The 23,411-nt window shown below is 40.2% G+C and overlaps 1 protein-coding gene across 3 annotated transcripts in view; it reads right to left on the reverse strand.

The window, feature by feature from the left end:
- Window positions 1–21,663, reverse strand: part of LOC118844749 (testis development related protein) — a 64,938-nt gene extending 43,275 nt beyond the window's left edge. For 2 of the 3 annotated variants that reach the window (XM_036752725.1, XM_036752724.1), the window contains exons 1-2: window positions 21,337–21,566; window positions 20,554–20,782 (exon numbers count right to left, since the gene is read on the reverse strand). In XM_036752725.1, coding sequence (XP_036608620.1) covers window positions 20,554–20,676 — 123 coding nt within the window. In that variant the 5' untranslated portion in view covers window positions 20,677–20,782; window positions 21,337–21,566. Of the gene's footprint in view, window positions 1–20,553; window positions 20,783–21,336 lie in introns of all 3 variants that reach the window. The other variant, XM_036752722.1, reaches the window with a different exon arrangement.
- Window positions 21,664–23,411: the final 1,748 nt, after the last annotated feature.

A 23,411-nucleotide genomic window follows, 5' to 3' on the forward strand; every position in this document is an offset into this window, starting at 1 on the left:
ATAATTTACCCCATTCTATCTCTCCCTTTCTCCCTCTCTCAATATATTCCTCTCTCATCCCTTAATTTGATTTTATTTCTTTTAGATATCATCCCTTCATCTTCTACTCACCCTGTGCCCTCTCTCTCTCTCTCTCTCTCTCTCTCTATGTGTGTGTGTGTATATATATATATATATATATATATATATATATATATGTATATATATTCACTTCAGCTACCCTAATACTGAGGTCTCATGAATCATACACATCATCTTTCCATGTAGAAATGTAAACAAAACAGTTCAACTTTAGTTAAGTCCCTTGCGATTTCTTTTTCTTGTTCTTTTTCTTGATTACCTTTTCATGCTTCTCTTGATTCTTGTGTTTGAAAGTCAAATTTTCTATTCAGCTCTGGTCTTTTCACCGAGAAAGCTCGAAAGTCCTCTATTTTATTGAAAGTCCATATTTTGCCTTGAAGCATGATACTCAGTTTTGCTGGGTAGGTGATTCTTGGTTTTAACCCTAGCTCCACTGACCTCCGGAATATCATATTCCAAGCCCTTCAGTCCCTTAATGTGGAAGCTGCTAGATCTTGGATTATTCTGATTATTTTTCTACAATACTCAAGTTGTTTCTTTCTGGCTGCTTGCAATATTTTCTCCTTGATCTGGGAGCTCTGGAATTTGGCCAATGTTCCTAGGAGATTTCTTTTCAGGATCTATTTGAGGAAGCAATGTGTGGATTCTTTCAATTTCTATTTTGCCCTGTGGCTCTAGAATATCAGGGCAGCTCTCCTTGATAAAATTTCTTGAAAGATAATATCTAGGCTCTTTTTTTGATCATGGCTTTCAGGTAGTCCAATAATTTTTAAACTATCTTTCCTGGATCTACTTTCCAGGTCAGTGGTTTTTCTAATGAGATATTTTACATTGTCTTCCACTTTTTCATTCCTTTGTTTCTGTTTTATAATATCTTGATTTCTCATAAAGTCACTAGCTTCCACTTGCTCCAATCTAATTTTTAAGGTAGTATTTTCTTCAGTGGTCTTTTGGACCTCCTTTTCCATTCAGCCAATTCTGCCTTTCAAGGCATTCTTCTCCTCATTGGCTTTTTGGAGCTCTTTTGCCATTTGAGTTAGTCTATTTTTTAAGGTGTTGTTTTCTTCAGTATATTTTTCAGTATTTTTTGGGTCTCCTTTAGCAAGTCATTCACTTGTTTTTCATGGTTTTCTTACATCCTTTTCATTTCTCTTCCCAATTTTTCCTCTACTTCTCTAACTTGCTTTTCCAAATCCTTTTTGAGCTCTTCCATGGCCTGAGACCAGTTCATGTTTTTCTTGGAGGCTATTGTTGTAGGCTCTTTGACTTTGTTGACTTCTTCTGGCTGTATGTTTTGGTCTTCTTTGTCACCAAAAAAGATTCCAAAGTCTGAGACTGCATCTAGGTGCGTTTTCGCTGCCTGGCCATGTTCCCAACCAACTTACTTGACCCTTGAGTTTTTCGTCAGGGTATGACTGCTTGTAAAGAGTACTTTGTTCCAGGCTTGAGGGGATGTGCTGTTGTTTTCAGAGCTATTATAGCCAGCTCTGCCACACCAGCACTCCCTCCTTCCCCAAGAACCCCCAACCTGGACTGGACTCAGATCTTCAGCAGGCTCTGCACTGTGCTGTGATCCGCCACTTAATTTCTCCCATTAGGTGGGCCTGGGGCCAGAAGCAACTGCAGCTGTAGTTCTGTAGCTGCACTACCCCCGCCGCCCCCAGGGTGGTGGCCAAACCACGAACTCTATCACCCTGTCCCAACAGCTTTTCCCACTAACCTTCTCTGTTGTCTTTGGTGTTTGTGGGTTGAGAAGTCTGGCCCACAGCTCACTGATTCAGGGCACTAGGGCCTGCTCCACCCAGCTCCTGGTCTGGTTGGTCCTGCTGCCGCCCAGGCTGGGTTCTGTTCTGCTCCCAGTTCCGAGCGCGATAGACCTCACCCAGCAACCATCCAGGCTGTCCTGGGCTGGATCCCTGCTTCCCTCTGCTATTTTGTGGGTTCTGCAGTTCTATAATTGGTTTAGAGTCATTTTTTATAGGTTTTTGGAGGGACTTGACGAGCTCATGCTAGTCCCTGCTTTCCAGCCGCCATCTTGGCTCCACCCCCCAAACCCAATCTAATTTTTAAGGTAGTTATTTTCTTCAGTGGTTTTTTTTTGGACCTCCTTTTCCATTTGGCTAATTATGCCTTTCAAGGCATTCTTCTTCTCATTGGCTTTTTGGAGCTCTTTTGCCATTTCAGTTAGTTTATTTTTTAAGGTGTTATTTTCTTCAATATTTTTTTGGGGTCTCCTTTAGCAAGTCATTGACTTGTCTTTCATGATTTTCTTGCATCACTCTCATTTCTCTTCCCAATTTTTCCTCTACTTTTCTTACTTGCTTTTCCAAATCCTTTTTGAGCACTTCCACGGCCTGAGACCAATTCATATATTTCTTGGAGGCTTCTGTTGTAGGCTCTTTGACTTTGTTGACTTCCAGTTGTATGTTTTGATCTTCTTTGTCACCAAAAAAGATTCCAAAGTCTGAGTCCGAATCTGAGACTGTTTTCGCTGCCTGTTCACGTTCCCAGCCAACTAACTGACCTTGAGCTTTTTGTCAGGGTATGACTGCTTGTAGAGTAGAGGGTACTTTGTCCCAAGCTTGAGGGGCTGCACTGCTGTTTTCAGAGCTACTTCTACACAGCAAGCTCTGCCACACCAGTGTTCCTTGTCCCCCAAGAACCACCAACCAGGACAGAGACCCAGATCCAGGCAGGGCAAAGCAGCCTTTGCACTCCTGCTCTAATCTGCTGCTTAATTCCTCCCACTGGTTGGGCCTGGGGCCAGTAGCAACTGCAGCTGGAGCTCTGGAAGCAACCTCAGAGCTGCACTACCTCCACTGTCCCCGGGGCAGTGGCTGACAGGGAATTCCTTTCACTCTGTCCCAGCAGTTTTTCCCACTAACCTGCTCTATTGTCTTTGGTATTTGTGGGCTGAGAAGTCTGGTACCTGCCACAGCTCACTGATTCAGGGCTCTACAGCCTGGTCTGCCCGACTGCCTGTCTGATTGGTCCTGGCCTGGCCCACGCTGAGCTCTGCTCAGCTCTGCTCCCAGCTCAGTGCGATAGACCTTACTCAGCAACCATCTAAGCTTTCCTGGGCTGGCACCCTGCTTCCCTCTGCTATTTCATGGGTTCTACAGCTCTAGAATCTGTTCAGAGTCATTTTTAATAGGTGTTTGGAGGGACCTGGGGGAGAGCTTAAGCAACTCCCTGCTTTTGAGCTGCCATCTTGGCTCTGCCCTCTGCCCCACCCCCGTTCTATTATTAATTAGGTATATACAAGTGGGCAGATGGTTTAACCTCTCTAGACTAGGCCTCAGTTTCTCCTATGTACTATGAGGTGATTGGGCCAAACTATCTAAAATTCCTTCAAGTTATAAATTTAGATGTTTTACAAGCCTTACATAATGGTTAAAAGAAATTAGTTCTTTTTCTGGCACTCTACTCTTTTCTTATATATTTTACAACATAATTATAAAAGTTTCTTGGGTTTTGATAACCAAAAATTGAAACTTAAAAGATATGGGAATACTGTTTCTCACAGAAACATCAAACAATAAAAGTATTTTTACAATGAGACTTGTATTAAAATGACTAAATAAAAAGTCTCTATTAAGGAAGGGAGCTGAAAATGTGAGTCTAGTACTACCTCAGCATTAAAACACCAACCAGACAAACAATTCCTTCTATTCTCTCCCTTCGTGAGTACATCAACTCCCATGCATGATTCTGGAGACAACTCTAAAATCTAGATACAATATTGATTTTTCTTTCAAGCTACAGGAATGCACATCTCCAAAGAACTAAGGACTAAAAGGATTGGAAGTTATGGTGAGGACAAAGAACAGGATTTAGTGATGTAAGACAGGAAAACTAGAATGATCACAAATTATGATCAGATAAAGATATTTCAGAGTTTATGTAAATGAATGTGGAACACTTGCTGGTGATGACAAATAAAGAGTATGACCATCTCTGTATAACTGGCCGGATGAAGGAGTAGGTTATGGGAAATGAATAAATTGAAGAATTGGAAGGTGAAAATGTTTGAGGGAATAACAACATGTATATTGAAGTCCCCTAGGGTAGGAACAGGGGAATAGAGAAAGTCTTTGAGACATGCACTAAAATGACTGAAGGAAGAAAAATGTCCTGGAGGTGTACAGATAACAGAATCTTGAATGTTTAATAAATATGAACTGAATGAATCCCAGAGAAGAAGCTACTGAGTGATGGTGGTAGAGGGAGAATCTTAAAGTGGTAATGGGGAGCAAGGAATGTTCCAACTACAGGAGTGAAAAGGCATAGACCAAACTGCTGACTAGGGTAGCCAGGAAAGTTGTATCATCAGAAGGGAACTAGGATCTTCCACCACAAAATGTTTACCTTGAATTTATTTTGTATATTTAATTATGCATTTGTTATCCTCTCCAAAACAACAAAAGCTCTTTAAGGGAAAGATGGTTTCATTTTTGTCTTTGCATCCTTAGTACCTACCACATAGTTAAGTGCTTAAAAAACATTTGTCGATTGATTGACTATAGATTTTCATCTGCCCTCCACGTAACTTGGAATTTTTTCTTTAGTCACATAATAGACCCATCCTCTCACAAAAACAAAAGGTCTCTTCATGCTCAAAGAGGCCTAGGTAGAAAGACATGAAAAGAAATTCAAGGATTAACCTACCCTCTACAGGATCTATATTTTGGCACAAAAACAGTACAGAAGTAGTTAAAAATTAAGATTTCCCTTTCTTAAATAGTGGGTCTTCACACATACACTGGAGAATTGATATAAGCTGGGGGTGCAGAAATGTCAAAGTCACAAAACTTAAAGTGGTAAAGCAAGACATATGAGAAGAGAGACTATCATATAATTACTTTTCAATTCTAAAGAGTTCATTGTAATGGTAGGCTTGGATATTTGAATTATAGAATTTAGAACAGAATATATACAACATAGATCTGAAGAGTCTTCAGAATCCATCTCGTCCAATCTGTACCCAAATGAGAATCCCCATTAAAATGTACCTGAAAAGTTGTCAACCATCCTTTGCTTGAAAGTGATGCAACATTGAGGAAGAATCCACCATCCTCCTTAGTCAACTGTTCCATTTTCTGATAACTCTAAGTGTTAGGAAATGCTTTCTTACATCAAACCCACATTCGGTTCTTTTTAATTTCTACTCATTATTTCTTTTGTTCTCTAAAGTCAAAGAGATAAAGTTTAATCCCTACCCTGAGTTTTCTCTTCTCCAGTGTAAAGAGCTCCAGTTCCTTCAGCTGGTCATTATATGTGATCTCATGACCCTTCACCATTTTGGCTACCCTTCTTGGGACATTCTAGTCTTACTTGTGGTGTAGTGGACAGTGTGTTAGTCCTGGAGTCAAGAAGATTTGAATTCAAATTCAACCTCAGACATTTACTAGCTGTGTAACTCTGGGAAAATCGCTTAGCCTCAGCTTCAGTTTCCTCATCTGTAAAACGGGGATAACAACACCTCCAGAGTTGCTGTGAGAATAAAATGAAATATCTATAAACCACTCTGCAAAGTTTAAAGTAATGTACGATGCTATGTCATGGTAGTAGTACAAACAGCAGAAACAGCAGTATTTCCAGTGTTCTTCCTAATCTGTGGCATTCAGAAATGAACACTACAATTGAGATATGGTCTACCAGGCAGAGAACCTGTAACTTCGAGGCCACACGTAGTCTTCTAGGTCCTTGGGTGCAGCTTTTTGACTGGCTCCAAATTTTACAGAACCAATCCTTTTATTAAGGGGATTTGTTCTGTGAAGTTTGGATTCAGTCAAAGGGCCACACTTGAAGAGGGGCTACGTGTGGCCTCAAGGCTGCAGGTTCCCCACCCCTGGGCCAGAGCAGAATACAGTGGGACTATCACTTCATGACACTATGCTTCTCTTAATGTAGTCTAAAGGTGCAATATCAGAGTTGAGTCATATTATGCTTGCAATCCACTAAAACCTTTCGGTCTTTTTTTAAATCAACTGTAGTCTAGCTACAACCTCCACTATCTTGTACTCATGAAACTAATATGTAGAACCAAAGTACTTCCAATCATTCCAGAACTAGATGCCCTGACAAGCACATGCTTGTACTCAATAAATACTTGTTAATACAAAGTAGTAGCAGTGGCTATATCACTTAGGCTCTTGAACTAGTTAGGTTCTTATGACAGAGTGTCTGATGAAAGCCAGGAAGGGACATACTCAGTAGCTTCCAGGTGCCTGGTCCCTTTCATGAACGCTGCTCTGATCTCCTTTTTCCCCCCCTTTTCTTTGGCAGCTAGATGCTACAATGGAGGTAGCACAAGGCTGGGAGACAGAAAGATTCAAGTTCATATGCTTTCTTAGACATTTACTAACTGTGGCTCTGGGCAAGTCATTTAACCTCTCTGGACCTCAGGTTCTTTATCTATAAAATGGGAGACGTAGCAGTGTGTTGGATTTGATGACCTCTACGGTCCCTTCCACCTCTAAATCTACAGTTCTGTCATCCATCCCTCCACATTACACTTCTTCCTATTCTCTCTTCAGTCTGTCTTCCTTCCTATCACAGACATTATATACATGGAACATTTTCCATTATTGCTGTGGAATAAGAGGCAGGGATCTTCCGATTAATTCTATTTTCCAAGAACTGTTTATTAGTTCAAATGCAGCAAACAGGTATGAAGGGAAAAGGGCACAGAAAAGAAATATAAGAAATCAAAGATTGAGACAAAAAAAAGCTGAATGAAGGTACATGAGACAAAAAGAAAGAAAGAGAGTACAGAACATGTAAGGAAAGGAGGGCATCAGGGCCAAATGATTTAGTTGGGTTTTTCTGGTTCTGCTACCAATAACTACTGTATGTACACCATCTAAGTTCAGGTCAGCATAGACTACTAGAATAGTGCTCTAAATGAGCTCTCTGACTTCAATGTCCCCCAATTTAATCTATATACCAATGCCAGAATAATATTCCTAACACATAACTCTGGTCAGGTCATATCACTGATTAAAAATCTTCCAAGTGGATACCTACTGTCTGCTCCTAGTCTGGACTCATTGATTGAGAACCATCCATAATCTGACCCCAACCTACCTAAATCTACATCATTCTCTTTCACTAACTCTGCTGCTCCAAACAAACTTGTAATTTTCCAAATCAGCCTGCCCTTTCCTGCTTCCTTGACTTTAAAGAAAGTACCCTTCCCTCTCCCCCTTTAATAAAATTTTTCAAGGTCTACCTCAGATGCTAAGTTATATTTCCTTCCTCAGAGCTCTCACAGCACTTATCATAATTCCTATATACTTATGTTCTGATTTAAGCTATTTATCCATTTCCCCAACAAGACAGCAATATTCTTTATGAATTTTACTCATTTCCCCCAGCAAGTCTGAAGTCGAAACAATGAAGAATTTGTACTAGATAATTTCTATGGCTCTTTTCCAGCTCTAAATCCTGCTATAGATTAATGATATAATCAATTTTCTTAGACTAATGAATAGGAACCAATTGAATGGCAAAGGCAGTCAAATGCTACGTGTTCAATGAAAGTTAAGAGCACTGAAGTGACCATGGAAAGATCAAGCAGATCACAGATTTGGAGCTGGAAATATCATTGAGTTCACCAAGTCTAATGCTTTCATTTTACAAATGTGGAAACTGAGACCCACAGAGATCAAGTGACTTGCCCAGGATTACAAAGCTGGTAATTGGAGTAGGATTCAAACCCAGGACTATCCAACTCCAAGTCAAGCACTATCCACTATACCACGGTGGATGAAGAATGGATATAATCTGTATTAAAAAAAAAGTAACAATACCCACATCCAGAGAAAGAATTAGGGAGTCTGAATGCAGACTGAGGCAAACTTTTTGCTCTCTTTTTTTTTCTTTTTCCTTCTTTTTTGGTTTCGTTTCTCCTTTCTCATGATTCATTCCATTGGTTATAATTCTTCATTACAACTGGATTATTATGTAAATAAGTTCAACCTGAAGGTATATGTAGAACCTACATTAGATTACACGCCACCTGGGGGGTGGGGGGAGGAGTGGGTGGGAGAGAAAATTTGGAACCCCAAAACTTGTGGAACTGAGTGTTGTAAACTAAAAATAAAAAATAAATGTATTAAAATATAAAGTAACAAAATTCTAGGCAAGGGTAAAGGCATGAAAAAATTGAACTGACATTAAGTACCTACTATATGCGTACAACACTGTAATATATTTAGTGCTAGGCAGCAGGAATGGTACAAAGTTTACATAAGATTGAGTACCTGGGAGTGCATAGGGGACTAACTGGATAAGGAAAGAAAGACAGACTGTAACCAGAGTGCAAGAATTTGAATGTTAGGCAACGTGAAAGTTTCTAAGCAGGTAAGCAACACAACCAAAGCAGCATTTTAGGAGCATTATGTGGAGGCTCCACATAGCTGCAAATTGATTTTCCTAAAGTTCAGGCCTGCTTTCCTACTCAATAAACTCCAGTACAGTAGCTCCTTATTGCCTTTAGATCAAGAGCATATTTTTATGTCCTTTATAATCTGGTTCCAACCTACCTTTCTAGTCTTATATATTCCTCCCCTTCATATACCCTGCAGTCTAGCCAAATTGGTTCTTCACAGAGTACTCCATTTACTGTCTCCATCCCTTTGCACTGGCTATTATTCCCCATGCTTACAATGCACTTCTTCCTCACTTGTGCTCTAGGAATCCCTCATTTCCTGCAAAGCTCAGTCAAGTGTTGGCTACATAAAGCCTTTTCTGATTCTCACATCAGTGATAAAATTACCTTGTGTTTATTTTATTTATACTAATCTTCCCAATAGAATGTATGCTCCTCAAAGACAGGAACTCTTTTCATTTGCTACATTCTATAATTCTATATATGCCTCTTTCCCCACTCTCTTATCTATACCACTTATCAAGTAAAAAGGAATTGTGAGACAATGAGATTCTGTCTTGTTCCCCCAACTAAAATTCTAGGAAAAGGTGAGAAAGTAAAATATTTGATTAAAAAACTTCCAGTGAATATGCTTTCTACAAACATTATTTAAAAATACTAAAGAATATGTCACTTAATGTAGTTCCCCCCACCTTCTTTCTCCAGAGGAAGAAGTGGCCCTTTTCCATGCAAAGACTACCTAACCCCTTTGACCCATATGACCTTGAATCAGCCTTTTTAGAACCTTGCTCCAAATAGGACTAAGCACAGGTCTCCCTATCAAAAAAAAAAAAAAGGAGGGGGGGAAGGCTTGAGAGATGAGAGGGAGCAAATGAGGGATGGCTGGGTCCTAGTATGTGCTATGTTCCAAGCCATCCCTCTGACTATGGCCACAAAGGACAGGGGTATCTGAGGGTGGGGAGCATACTATTCCTGAAGTTCTCATCAATTTAGCCCCAGAGCAGTGATTGAGAAAACTCTATCCAAGGCACCAGGGCCCTTATCCAAATGGAAAGTATTCTATTACCTCCCCCTTCATATACTGTATTCTATAAAAATCATTCCAAATTTTTATTTCTACATATAACCTTTCTTCTGAGGCTACATTTTCAAAGGCCTGATGGACATCTCCAACTAGATCACCAAGATATACTACAGGCACCTCAAATTCACTATGTCTAAAGACAAACATCATCTTTAGCCTTAAACTCAGTTCCTCCTTTTAATTACTCTATCTCTATCAGTGGCACCACCATTCTCCAAGTCATTCAAGCATTCCCTTATCTCACCTCTGACGTCTAGACAGTTGCCAAGCCCTATAGATTCTATCTCCAAAATGTCTCAACTGTTACCTTTTTTCCATTCCCAATGTCACCACAAAAATTCAGGCCCTTACTACTCCCTATCAGCACTATTCCAGCTCCAGGCTAGTCCTTTCCCTCTCTATTTCATTCTACACCCTATTGCCAACTTAATCTTCTTAATGCAGAATTCTGATCATGTCATTCCACTACTAAAAAAATTTCAATGGCTCCCCATTTGAATGAAGTATGAAAACCTTGGCCTGGCATTCAAAACCATATATATATATACATACATATACATACACACACACACACACACACACACACACATATATCTCAAGAAGTATTTATTAAGCAACTACTAGGCCCTACGCTATGCAATGGAGATACATATAAAATAAATAAAACAATCTCTACTAGCCAGGAACTTACATTCTGACAGGGAAAATAAGTACATAGAGAAATATAAATAAAATATGCATAAAGACAGTAAGTACAAAGTAATTTGAGAGGGAGAACATGTAAGTTGCTTCTTAAAGGGAGAGAGGGTTCAATAAAGCAGAGGTGGCAAGGGAACACATTCTAGGCATGAGAACAATCAAAGCAAAAGCACAAGAAAGGGAGTGTTGTACATGAGTCACAGAGGTCATTTTGTCTGGAATGCAGAATGAGTACTGGGAAATAATATGCAATGAGCCTGGAAACCAGTTGGCACTTAATAAATGTTTGTTGACTGACTGGAAAGTTATTTTAGCACAAGTTTGTAGGGGTCTTTAAAAGCTAAACACAAGAGTTTCTATTTTATCCTAGAGGCAATAAGAAGCCTTTGGAATTTACTAAGTAAGGGAATGACACGGTCAGATTTGCACTTAAGGAGAATCACTTTGACTGCAGTGTGGAGAATGGAGTGGAATGGGGAGAGAACGAAGTAGGGAGACCCATGTGAGAAGCCACTGCAATAACCACAGAGAAAGGAGATATAAGGGCCTGAAGTCAGATGGTAACAGTATGAGTAGAGATGGGATGTGATGTGAGAGATGTGCCAAGAAAAACAGCAAGCTTCAGCAACTGACTGTTGTGGGGTGAGAGAGTAAGAGGTCCAGAATAGAGACAAAGTTATGAACCCAGGAGACTAAAAAATGGTAGCTGCCTTTGACAAGACATAGGAAAGTTTGGAAGAGGAAGAGGGTTTGAGGGTAAAGTTCTGCTTGGGATATAAGTCTGAATTGTCCAATAAGCAATTGGGAGTGAAGCTTGAAGGGGAAATTGGGGTAAGAGATATCTATCTATTGATATATAGAAAGATGTGTATGTTATCTAGATATACATATTTCTATGTTGACAGGGAGATATATAGATTTATAGATGTGAGTCATCAGAATGGAGTTGACATTAACCATAGGAGTTGGTAAGAGAGTATAGAGAACAGTAAGAGGACTTCACTCACATTTAAGGGACTTAAACTAGAAAATGAACCAGCAAAGGAAACTGAGGAGCAAGTAGAACTAGGTGAGAGTATTGTTATAAAAACTCAGAGTAGAAAGAGTTATTGAAGAGATGTTGGTAAAGAGCAGATAAGTCAAGAAGGATGAGAACTCAAAAAAAAATCATCAAATTTTGCAGTTAAGAGATCACAGGTAACTTTGAAGAGAGCAGTTCCAGTTAAGTGATGAGATTAAAAGCCAGACTGCAAAGGACTAAGAAATAAGGGAGAAAAGAGGATTTGGAGTTAGTTTCTTCTAGGAATATGGCTGAGAGATGCAGAGAAGATAAGATTTAATGAGTGTTTTTGCTAAGGATGAAGGAGATTAGAACATATTTGAAGTCCATAAAGAACTAGTAGATGGGGATAAGGAGACAGAGCTGAGGAAAACAGAGGAGAGAGGAAGGATGGTTAAGATTTCAATCTACTAAAGACTACAGGAGGGGATGGGATCAGGGGCCTTACAGAGATTAGCCTTGGCAAGAAAAGAGGCTATCTTATTGTCAGGGGCTAGGGGAAAGGAGGAGAGTCAGTGACAATGTCAGAGTTTTGAGATTAAAAATAAGAGGAAGTTTACTTCAAATAACCTCAATTTTCCTCAAGAAAGCAAGATCCTCAACTAAGAGAGGAGTCAAACAAAGTATGAATCAAAATTTAGAAAGATTTTTCTGGGAAATAAAATAGGAAATAGGAAGGAATAAAAGGTTTGAATTGCTGCAGTCACAGTCCAGTTGAAGATGGGTAACACGAATTTATAATGTACCCCGTCAGAACTTGTGTGACTTCCTCGAACTCCTTTTAGGGGCATAAATAGGAGCAGGGGACATAGATGATGGGAGTAATCCAGGACTGAGGTTTGGTGAGTGGTGACAGGACACCACTAAGGATTCAAAGGGAGCTAGGGATTCAAAAGCAGCAGATGGTATAGAACTGAATTGGCTAACTATAGAATAAACACTAATGAGGGGAGGAAGTGAAGTCAGAGCAAAGGTAATAGCTCAAGAAAGTAATATGGGTAGAGAGAATGGCAGTTGCAATGAGTGAAAAAAAAGGTTTAGAAAGCATAGAGAAAAAAGGAATGATATGAGATTACAATCCAAAAGAGAAATGTAAGAATTCTGAATTAGAGAAATGAAACACGCTTTTGGGTAATGGTAAGATTCAGTATGTGACAATCCCTATGGGGTGGAATGGAGTAAATGTCACGGGATTTAAAGAAAATGAAGAATTGGAAGGTTTAAGAGTTAGAGGGAGAATCAACAGGAATGATGAAACCCCATAGTATAAGGTCAGAAATTGAGGAGAGGAAGATGAGTCAGATGCTAAAATCCTAGAGAAAAAAGGATGACCTTGGAACTCATATACAACAACCACTCTGAGAAGAGGAGAGACAGAGATATAGTATGGTCAGGAGCAAACAAGGTATCAATGAAGGTAAACAGACAGAAGGAAGGTGAAAGAAAGGTCTAGGACACGGACACTTGTTTACTCTTTTTTTTTTTTACATGTACAAAGTATAAAACAGTTCTTCAACTATGATTCCAAAAATTTCTGCTCACATCATTCTCTTCACCTAGAATATCTTTCCCTCCATCTCCACCTATTGAAAGTCAATTCAAGAAACACTTAATGAGCATTTTCCAATGTGCCAGGCATTGTACTAAGTGCTGGTAATAGAAATACAAGCAAAAGAAAGCCAGTCCCTGCCCTCAGGACCGTTACATTTTAATAAGGGAAGACAATATATGAAAAAGAAACAACGGGCGTGGGGGGAGGGGGGTGGGATCCAAAGAATGAAGAATGGACCTGAGAGAGGAATGAAGGAATGAACATGGCTAGCCTACACACTTTCCTTAAAATGGAGGTTCCACGAAGAACTGACCAATCAAATAAAGAGGCCTCAGTGATCTTCCAGGGTGAGAAGCTTGCTGTGTATTGATGGAAAAAGAAGTTCAGAAAGTCAAAAGCAGAGCTCAGAAATCCTACTTATCCCTTTAAGTTCAATTCAAATGATGCCTCACCCATGAAGCCTTCTTTGTTGCTTCCAAACAGAAATGCTCTTTCCCTCCTATGATTCATACAACATTTTGTACCTTATCTCTCTTATGTACTTATATACTAATTTTTACTATGTAAAGTTATTTATGTAGTTTTTAGTTTACTAGGTTGTAAGTTCCTTGAAGGACCTCATTTTGTCATCTATAAGACACTCCGTCTACCACAGTAATTTAATAAAGGTTTGTTGGATTTTAATAATTATTTATCTGGGCCTACTATATATGGCTCAATGTTATAAGGACTATGAAGAATAAAGGAAAAGTATAAATTATGGTAACTGCCCTTAAGAAACTTATAATATTGCTGACATTAACAAGGTAAACTAGCTCATGATGTTCCCTTAAATCTACCAAAAAAAGAAAGAAAAAAAGAGGCCCTATGTCTTCATGAAGGATCTTTTCTTGCAGTTTCTTATGTAAAAGAATCCCAAGTATTCATAATAAAGAAAAGAAGATGGATAAGAAGGGGAAAAAGCATAATCTATATTATTCAATAGCTCATCTCCACATCTAACCTAAATAAAACTTCAATTCAATGCACAATATTCCTATGAAAAATCACAGCATACAGAAAGTTTAAGTTGGCAACCCCATGGACATGCGGTTTCCATTAGTAAGAGAAGTAGTTTTTATTGAGTTCTTTGCAAGTTCAATGTCTAATAGGTTTTGAGGTTAGTCCAGTTAGTTTGGAGTTAGTTATGTATAATAGCTAAGTTTTGTTCATCTTGTGAATGATATATACATCCTCTGAATGCTGGGTAAGTAAAATTTATATTAAACTATTTAAGAATTTTTATCTATAATAACATAACATCCAAAATTTCAGAGCACCCTTAGCAGAATTTGTGGCAAAACTGTTTGCTATTTGCTTTTCACAAACCACTAATCTAGATGTTGATCCCCTTAAGGCAACTGAGGAGAAAAAGTAATTCGTCTATATCCCAAGACAAACCTGGAGATCTCAATGAATCTCACATTAGGATGCATGAATATTATACACACATACATACACATACATGTACAATACACAGACATAGGAGCATGTCCCCTTTTCCAATTGAGATGCTCATCCTTCTTCCTCCCCAATTAGTAAGAATGTGCAAAATAGGGGCAGCTAAGTGATGTAGTGGAAAGAACACTGTCCCTAGAGTCAGGAAGACTTGAGTTCAAATCCAGCCTCAGATACTTACTAGCTGTGTGACCCCGGTCAAGTCACTTAACCCAACACCTACCAAAAAAAAAAAAAAAAAGAAAGATAAACATTTTAGGGGCAGCTAGGTGGCCCAGTGAATAGAGTATGGGCCCTGAAGTCAGGAGGACCTGAGTTCAAATCCAGCCTCAGACACTTGACACTTACTAGCTGGGACAAGTCACTTAACCCCAATTCCCTTGCCTTCAAAGTGCAAAATATATGTAATCAGAGATGTAGCTCCCTTCTCCTCTGTAGTCTCTAGAACCCATAGGAAAAAGTAACACAGAATTATATTGGATGTTAATATGTAAAATTCTCAAAATTGACAGTGGAGTATCTGTTAGGGATAGGTACCTCATGTAATAAAACCTCACTAGTTCATACTAATTGGGATAAGACCAAGCTACACTGCAGAGTACTTCTGAAGTAATTCATTTTTAAAAAAATTTTAAGGCCACAGAGTAACAGTTTAAAAAGTATTTATTTCCTCATGAAAGTCTTGCCAGATAAGCTTCACTTTCTACATAACTGATAATTAGTAGCCATTTATACAAATAATAAAGTTATTTAAATTCTCTAAAATAGTTTATTCGCCAAATTTTAGGGCTAGAAGGGACCTTAGATTGGGCAGCTAGTTGGAACAATGAATGGATAGAGTGAGGGGCCCAAAATCAGGAAGCCTCATCTTCTTGCGTTCAAATCTGGCCTCAGACACTTACTAGCTGTGTGACACTGGACAACTCATTAACCTGTTTGCCTCAGTTTCCTCATCTGTAAAGTGAGCTGGAGAAGAAAACAGCAAATCATTACAGTATCATTGCCAAGAAACCCCCAAACAGTTGAACATGACTGAAAATGACTGAACAACAACAACAGGGACCTTGGAAATCACCCAGTCTAAAACTCATTCTACAGACGAGAACACTGAAGTTAAGTGAAGCCACATAGCTAAAGTACGGAAGCTAGGACTAAAACACAGGTATTAGTTCAAATAGCATATACTCTAGAATCTTTTTTACAAGATTGATTTTGTTAATAAACCTATCCTTCCTCACAGTATCAAAGTAAATTTCATCCCATCTGAGACTATAATGTAACAGATTCTGAATTACAGAGCTTTTACTCTCCTGTGGTTTTCTTCTGTGCTGATTAATAAATACATGAAATATCACCTTTCCTCTTCCAATACCTTCAGGGCATATCTGACAGTCTTTTTAAAAAGTGCTTTGCATTTTAATATGACAATTTTTATAAAATGTCACTCTAAAAATTAACTTTAAATACTCACAAGCATAAGCTAAATTGATATTGATCATGTCACTGTATTGCTTTCTTCAGGATCAGAATATAATAAAAAAATCAAAGGGCAATGAACCAAATTACAAGATCTAGAAGCCTACTAAAGTGTTCTGAAACTGATTCCTTTTAATTTATATATGCTGTTTCCCAACCCTCAATCCCTTCGCCACCATATTATCATAGTATCTTAGCAGTTCCTATTAAACAACAATTTAAAACTTTTAAAGCTTCACATTTCACGCTCATATCTGTTCAACACTAAACCACTTTCTTGCTTTATAAAATAAATAACCAAGTAAATGATGCCATCCTTGAAAAATCAATTCAAAGAATTAAGGACAAAATACATTTCATTTCAAACTAAATGCACTTCTTGCATAGAAATATGTTTAGTTTCTCACCAATTAGACTACTTAGTGGGAAAAGGAGAGTTACAACAAAGAACTCTTTGAAAATTAAGTAGAAATAGTAAGTTATCAGTTTTAGTAAGATACTGAAGAACCTGTCATACTGTAACAAATTATTTTAGTCCCGCTTATGTATAATTCTTTATCAAACTTAAAATAAATTTTTGTGGGCAGAGGTTTCATGTTTGATTTGCAATGCATTGTTAAGTTCAATACTTAAAGAATTTGGTGTTGTGATAAAGATTCAGACTTTTGGAAGAGTTGGCAATACTAAATTTAGTCTATGACTAACCTATCAGAATTAGTAGATAATTTTCCTCCTCATCTCTGTCAGCATAAGAAACATGAAAAGTTTTCCCCATAGCTACCTTGTAGGTACTTTTAATATGACCCAGATATTTCAAATTATTTAAATGAAATCTTAACATTTTAATAATACAGAGAATACTGACAAGCCCTATTAAAAATTAAAGAATCTTTAAGATGCTGGGAGAAATAGGAAGACAATATGAATTATGATAAAGCTTAGGATTTTCCATTTTGTATTTGGTCATTTCAAACATGTCCAACTCTTTGTGACACCATTTAGGGTTTTCTTGGCAAAGAGACTGGCATGGTTTGCCATTTCCTTCTCCAGCTCATTTTACAGATATGGAACTAAGACAAATAGGGTTAAGTGACTTGCCCAGGGTCAATCAACTACTAAGTGTCTGAGGCTAGATCTGAACCCAGGAATCCACTGTGCCACCTAGCTGCCCTAGGATTTTCCATAATTTATTCAAAATTAAATAGCGATTTTTTTTTGTCCTTGAAAAATACAAGTATAAAACTTCAGGAGACTAAAGTACCAGTTACCTCCAGAATTTGAGACTGACTTGCCCAAGGTCATACAGGTAATAAACCTTAAGAGGCAGGATTTTAATCCAGGTCCTCCCTCCTGACCTCCAGGATTATATTTCCTATTGTCTAATGGACATATCTAACTTATCCTCTGCTCTTTTCCTTCTATGTATTTTTAAAATTTAGTTATTTTTAGTTTTCAACATTCACATCCATAACATGAGTTCTGTATTTTCTCCCCCTCCCGAAGACGGCATGCAATCTGATTTTATATTATTTCATTTGGTGATTTCATTGGCTCACAATGATCCAACTGTCATCTCTATGCAAATTCCCAGACCTACTACCAACAATAAACTCTTTCCTGACCTCTCACATCTCACAGGCTCACATCTCAAACATTTCAAACAGGATATACTGTAGATACCTCAAACTCAACATATCCAAAACTGAACTTTTATCAGCCCCTCCATCCCTGCCCCCGCAACAAACCCTTGTCTCTTACTAACTTTTTTATTACTATCAAAGGAACCCCACCCCCCACCCAAGTCCCTTCTCTTCTCTGACACTTGCAACCACCCCCAGTGCAGGATCCCATCACCTCAAGCCTGAACTATTCCAACAGCCTTTTGGTTGTTCTCCATATCTTAAGTCTTTCCCCATACCAGTCCACTCTCTACTCAGCTGTCAAACTGATCTTCTTAAAACATGGGTCTGAGCATATCACCTCATTATTCAATCAATGCCAATGGCTCCCCATTGCCTCCAAGATCAAATGCAAAATCTTCTGTTCAGCTTTTCAAATCCTTCATAAGCTTGCACCTTCCTAACTTTTCAGTCTTCTTACACCTTATTCCCCCACAAAATTTGGCCTCCTTGCTGTTCCTCCTAGAACAAGACATTACATCTCACCACTGTGTACTTTCACTCAATGTCCCTCATGCTTAGAATTCTCTCCTTCCTCATCTCTGTCTTCAGATTCCTTCAGTCCCAGGTAAATCCCACGTTCTACGAGAAGCCTTTTAGAATTCACCTTAATGCTAGTGCCTAGCCTCTACAATTATCTCCAACATAGCCTGTCTATATCCTTGCATGTTGTCTCCACCATTGGATTGTAAACTCTTTGACCAAAGGGACTATTCTTTGCCTTTTTTCTATCCCCAGGGCTTAGCCCAATGGTTGGGACATGTTAGGCACAAATGTTTGTTGATTTGACTCTGACTCCAGAGCCAATGTTCTTCAACTACTAACTCTTTATGAATCTTAAAAAAAAAAAAGCATAAAATCTCACTGGATATTTAATCTAGTTAGCCATATATAAAATAGAAGGAATTAATGGAGGAGAAAAAGTGGAAAGTATCTATAAGAAAACAGTTTAGGGATGATTCTAAATTTTAACATCACTGTCTTTCTGGCTTTCAGTATACATGTATATATTTTTCCCCTCATATAATCAAAGGCTTATTTAAAAAAATGTTTGTAAACTAAATATTTATTAACATTTAAAATTTACCAAAATCTGTATTTCAATAACTTGTTATTCAATAAACATGTGATTATGGTTTTCTATAAGTCAAACCTGTCTGTAACTATTACACCAATTAAGCATAAATACAGTATAACAACTAAAACAAAATTTAAGATGAAAATGTTCTCTCAACATCTTTTTTAAAGAAATTCATACCAGAGAGTACAATAAATTTGTCTTGGAAAGCGTAATAAATAATGACAAAGTGGCCATTCACATTTATATATGGCCTTATAAAGTGCTTCTCTTAGCTACTCTGAAGATGAGTACACTTTGAAAATACTAAAAGAACATACGGTTAAGGACACAAAGCATAAACTATTAATATCCTCTACTTTTCTTCCCCAATTTTTAATAGATGCTACTTACAAAGTAAACATTATCTAAACCCTGTTAATTCATACTATTGAAAATCAATTGGCTTATATAATGGTTCTTGCCTGTGGTTCTGATACTCTGACCACTCCAAACTGCCCAAATTAAAGAGGGAAAAATTTGAAACTATGTCTATTTTAGGATTAGATGTCTGCCTGATTATGTTCAGAGCTTAAATATACTGAAAGGAAAAGTAAAAAACATGTAAGGTTTAGAAAAAGATAACTTGAGTAAAGCATTGGTATTCAGGAAATATTAAAAAAGTCAGAAGAATGCCTCTAGCACTTTAGGTAGATTCTTTAAGAACAATTTGTGGAAGAACAAGGACAACAAATGTACAGGATGAGAATATTTATGTATTGATTTTGATCTGCCCTGGAAGGATATTGATAAGACCACTGATTTTGATCTACCCTGAAAGGATAGTTCAGAAAAAAAAAAACTTTTTGATAAGAGTTATATTTCTAACTCTGCTACTTCTAATGAGCTGTTAGCATTTCTCTCCATGCTTAAAAAAAAATACTCCTTATTAAGCTTTTTTTCCTGTAGATTATTTTGTTTTGTTCTGGCTTTTTTGGTCCAAACCTGGACCAGTGTGATTTCACTAGAACAGAGAACTCCAAATAAGGAAACTCCCCCAACCAATGCAGACCTGAAACAGTCGGGCAACGTCTTAAGAGGACTGCCTAGGGCACTGGGAGGCTATGAGTCTAGCCCGGGGTCAAACAGGCACTTATGTGTCAGAAAGAGGACTTGCCCTAGTAGTCCAGACTCTGAGGCTGGCTCTCTAATCACTATGCCAGGATTCCTCTCGTCCTATAGCTTAACTGCATTATATTCAATAGGATCATAGGATTTGGATCTGGAAGGAAACTTAAGGGGATCAACTGCTCAAAACCCTTCATTTTATAGATAAGAGAATTACATTAATATAGACTTCCCTGGCAGTGGGGGTGGGTTGGGGCATAACAATTTATTAGAGGGAGACAAAGTATTCATTAAGCGCTTAAGTGAAAACATTATTTAATGTAGTTACAGTGCCTATGCGGTATGCGGAGCAGCAGTATTAGCAGGAACTACAAAGTCATGGGGCAGAGGGCTGTCAGGTTTTAAGCTAAATCCTTCTCTTCCCCCCAGCCCCCATACAACCACGTGATAAGCCCTGAAGAGGCAGGTCTCAAACTTAGGAAATTCAAAACCCTTAATTTTTACAGATGAGGAAACTGAGGTCTAAGGTGGTGAAAAGTGACACGTCCAAGGTCAGGCAAATAAACTCCTAGGATTAAGAACTAAGAGTATGTAGTCGCACAACTTGGTTCGGACCCAGGACAAGTCCAAGTGCGGTGCTCTGGACCGGGTAAAAACTGGGTGTTGCAGACACCGCATTAACTCCTACGTAAAGAGCCAGCCCCGCGGGTGCTGGGGTGGGGGTGGGGGGGCACGGTGAGTGCCCGGCAATGCGGCTGGCCCCACACCCCCTTTCGCCCTCCTCTGCCCCGAGCAGACCAGCCCCCGAAGGCTGAGGGGCTCCGTCGCTCCCCGCCCCCACGTACCTGGGAGGAGGAGGCGGCGGCCGCGGCGGCCGGAGGCGGCGGCAGCGCTTTGCCCTCTCCTCGGCTCTCCTCTTCCTCGGGAGAATCATCCAGAAGCACTTTGCTCTTGCTCAGTTTCCACATGCTACAGCAGGGTTGGGGGCGTTCTCTTCCCCACCCCTCTTTAAACTTGCTGGATTTCGGTCGGGGTGACTGGTTGAGGATCTGTAATTTTTTTTCGGGTTTATTTCTGTCCCAAGACAAGGAGAAAAAAAAAATAGAAACTTAAGTTGTGAAAACTAAAGGGGGTCAAGGGGCGGGGACGGGAGGGGGCGGCGCCCCCCGGTCTCCCCCCTCACACTACGCCATCCTACCGTTACTTCTCCGGTCAGCCCCGGCCAACTCGAACCCTGACTTGGGTCGGCCCCCACCCCGGCAAGCTCCCCTCAGCTTGGGAGGGGTGCACCCGCACATCGCGGGGTGGTGTTTTGGGGGTGCGCTCCTCTTCCCTCCCCCCACAATACCCCTCAGTCCCGAGGCTGTCTCTGTCCCGTCTCCCTCAGAATTTTCCTCTCACCCACAGGCCCGACCCCAACTTTGCCCTCCACACGCCTGCGGCCGCCTCCGCGCTCTCCCTCAGTCTAGCCTCCCCCGCCCACCCAAGGCCGCCGGGGTCCCCTCCGTCCTGTCCCCGCCGCCCTCCACCACCACCCCCCTCCCGAGGCCGCCTCAGCTTCCGTCTCCCCTTGGCCCCAGGGCCGCCTCAGTGGCTTCCCCTTCGCCCCCCGGGAGCCGCCGTCTCACCAGTGAGGGGCCCCCACCCCCGGCCAGAGCCCAGAGCTGGAGCAGAAGCCGGAGCCACTGGAGCCTCTGCCGCCGGCCGGGGGGCTCGGCCATGTTAGTTTCGAGCGAGCTGCAGCGCGCCGGGTGCCGGGGGAGGGGAAGGGAGGGAAAGGGAGGGAGCGAGGGAGGGGGGAGGGGGCAGGAGAGGAGAGGAGCCGCTTCCCAAGGAGAGACGGGCTTTCCGGTTACCAAGGCAACCGTGCCCCGGCCTAGACCAAGAGCGGAGAAGAGGCACAGCGGCTGGCCACTGAGAGGGCGAGCTGCTCGCTCTTCGCGCATACTCAGTGTGAGTTTCTCCCTCTCTTCTTAGGAGGTTCGGTGGTGCAGTGGCGAGAGCGCAGGCTTTGGGAGGAGGTGGCCAGAGTTCGAATTTGTATCTGCCCGCGTGAGACCTTGGACAAGTCCCAAGGACTGCAAAACCCTGAGTTCTCTTCCAGCCGCGAACCTATCCTGTCTCCTCTGTAGGGGAGAATTGGGAAGAGCAGGCAAGCAGGGGATAATGAGATTACAAGATATATTGCAGGAGAGGACCTTGAGAGGTCAACAAACCCCTTCTTTTACAGAGTAGATACTGAAACGTTTGCCCAGGTTTCACATGACTGGTCCCTGTCATAGTCTGGACTCATACCCAGGTACCCAGACTCTTAATTCCACCACTGAAATATAAAATCCTCAAGGGCATGGCCGTATTTTTGCTTTTCTTTGTATCTCCAGGGCTTAGCACAGTGCCTGGCAAGTAGGAAAAGCTTAATGAATGTTTACTGAGTAACCCCAAATCCACTCTTTGCACACCAAACAGGAAAATACCTTGTAAAAGGGTTAAGGTGAAGTAACGGAGGGGCCAGGATGATAGTGAAAAATGTCCTGGGGCAGTTAAGATGTGTTCACAGCTAGAAGAGAAAGTTCTATAACAACGATCTTAGAATTATCTTCTGTAGTAGGAGGTCTCCAGTGAGTTTTCTTTTATACGGGGGAGTTGTGTCATTTTATACTTAGGTGGATAACAAAGTTTAAGGGCAAAGGAACTTGCCCTAAACTTGGTCCTCTATGTAATTTCATTTGTCAAAACCATAAGTAATAAAGCACCCTGTACAGATATTATACCCATATAATAGGTGGGTAAAATGGTCTAGGTGACTGCCAGTCTTTTACTTGTATGTACCCTATAGGTAAAGGGGTGAGGCTGGTATGGCAAATGGCTTGGATTTCTAGTGTCCTAAATGCATGCTTTTGGATGGAAGAAAGCAATGGACCAAACCAAGCATTCACCTGTGTCATACCAAATAGACACTCCACTTTTACATGTTTGCCCCCTGTTTTTACATTTATTGCAAGGCACTGTGAAAATGAAAAACTACAAGAATAATGTAGGAAATACGGGAATATTACAAGAATAATCTAACAGCATTGTGCAAGGTGGTTTATTCAGGAGGCAGGGAGGTGCTTCAGAAAAAATTATTGTTACAATTTCAGCCTGAGATGGTGGCAATGGGCCTGGAAAGAATGTGAAACATTACAAAGGAAGAATTTACAGCAATTGGTAATTGAATATGGAAATTAAGGGAGGGGAAATAAGATGCCTCCCCATCAGAGACTGGGAGAATGCTAGTACCTTTGCCAGAAATGGAGAGGTCTGTAGGTGGAGCTAGTTTGGTGGGGGAGTGGGAAGAAGAGGTGTAGAAGAGGCTGAGTTGAATTTTAGGCATATTCATTTTGAAGTGAAGCTGAATAGGCAAATGGAAATGTGCCACAAGACCTTTGGAGAGGGGGGATTTGAATTTAGGAGACAAGTCATTTTAGGGATATAGACCCAGAGTCATTCACTTGGCAATAACAGAGACTGGGGTCTGGTTCTATTAACTCTCAGTATTTTAAAAAATTACTGGTGACAGAGACAATTTCAGATACTTCAGCTTCTACTTCAAAATTCAAAAGCAATACCAGTAGTAAGTCTATAAGAAAAATTGCTTACTGTATGCTGTTTTAATTGTAGGTGAGGAGAGAAGGGATAACTGCTCTGCCAAAGTATAGAGGAG

This window comes from Trichosurus vulpecula, chromosome 3 (genome assembly GCF_011100635.1).
Source record: "Trichosurus vulpecula isolate mTriVul1 chromosome 3, mTriVul1.pri, whole genome shotgun sequence".
NCBI lineage: Eukaryota > Metazoa > Chordata > Mammalia > Diprotodontia > Phalangeridae > Trichosurus > Trichosurus vulpecula.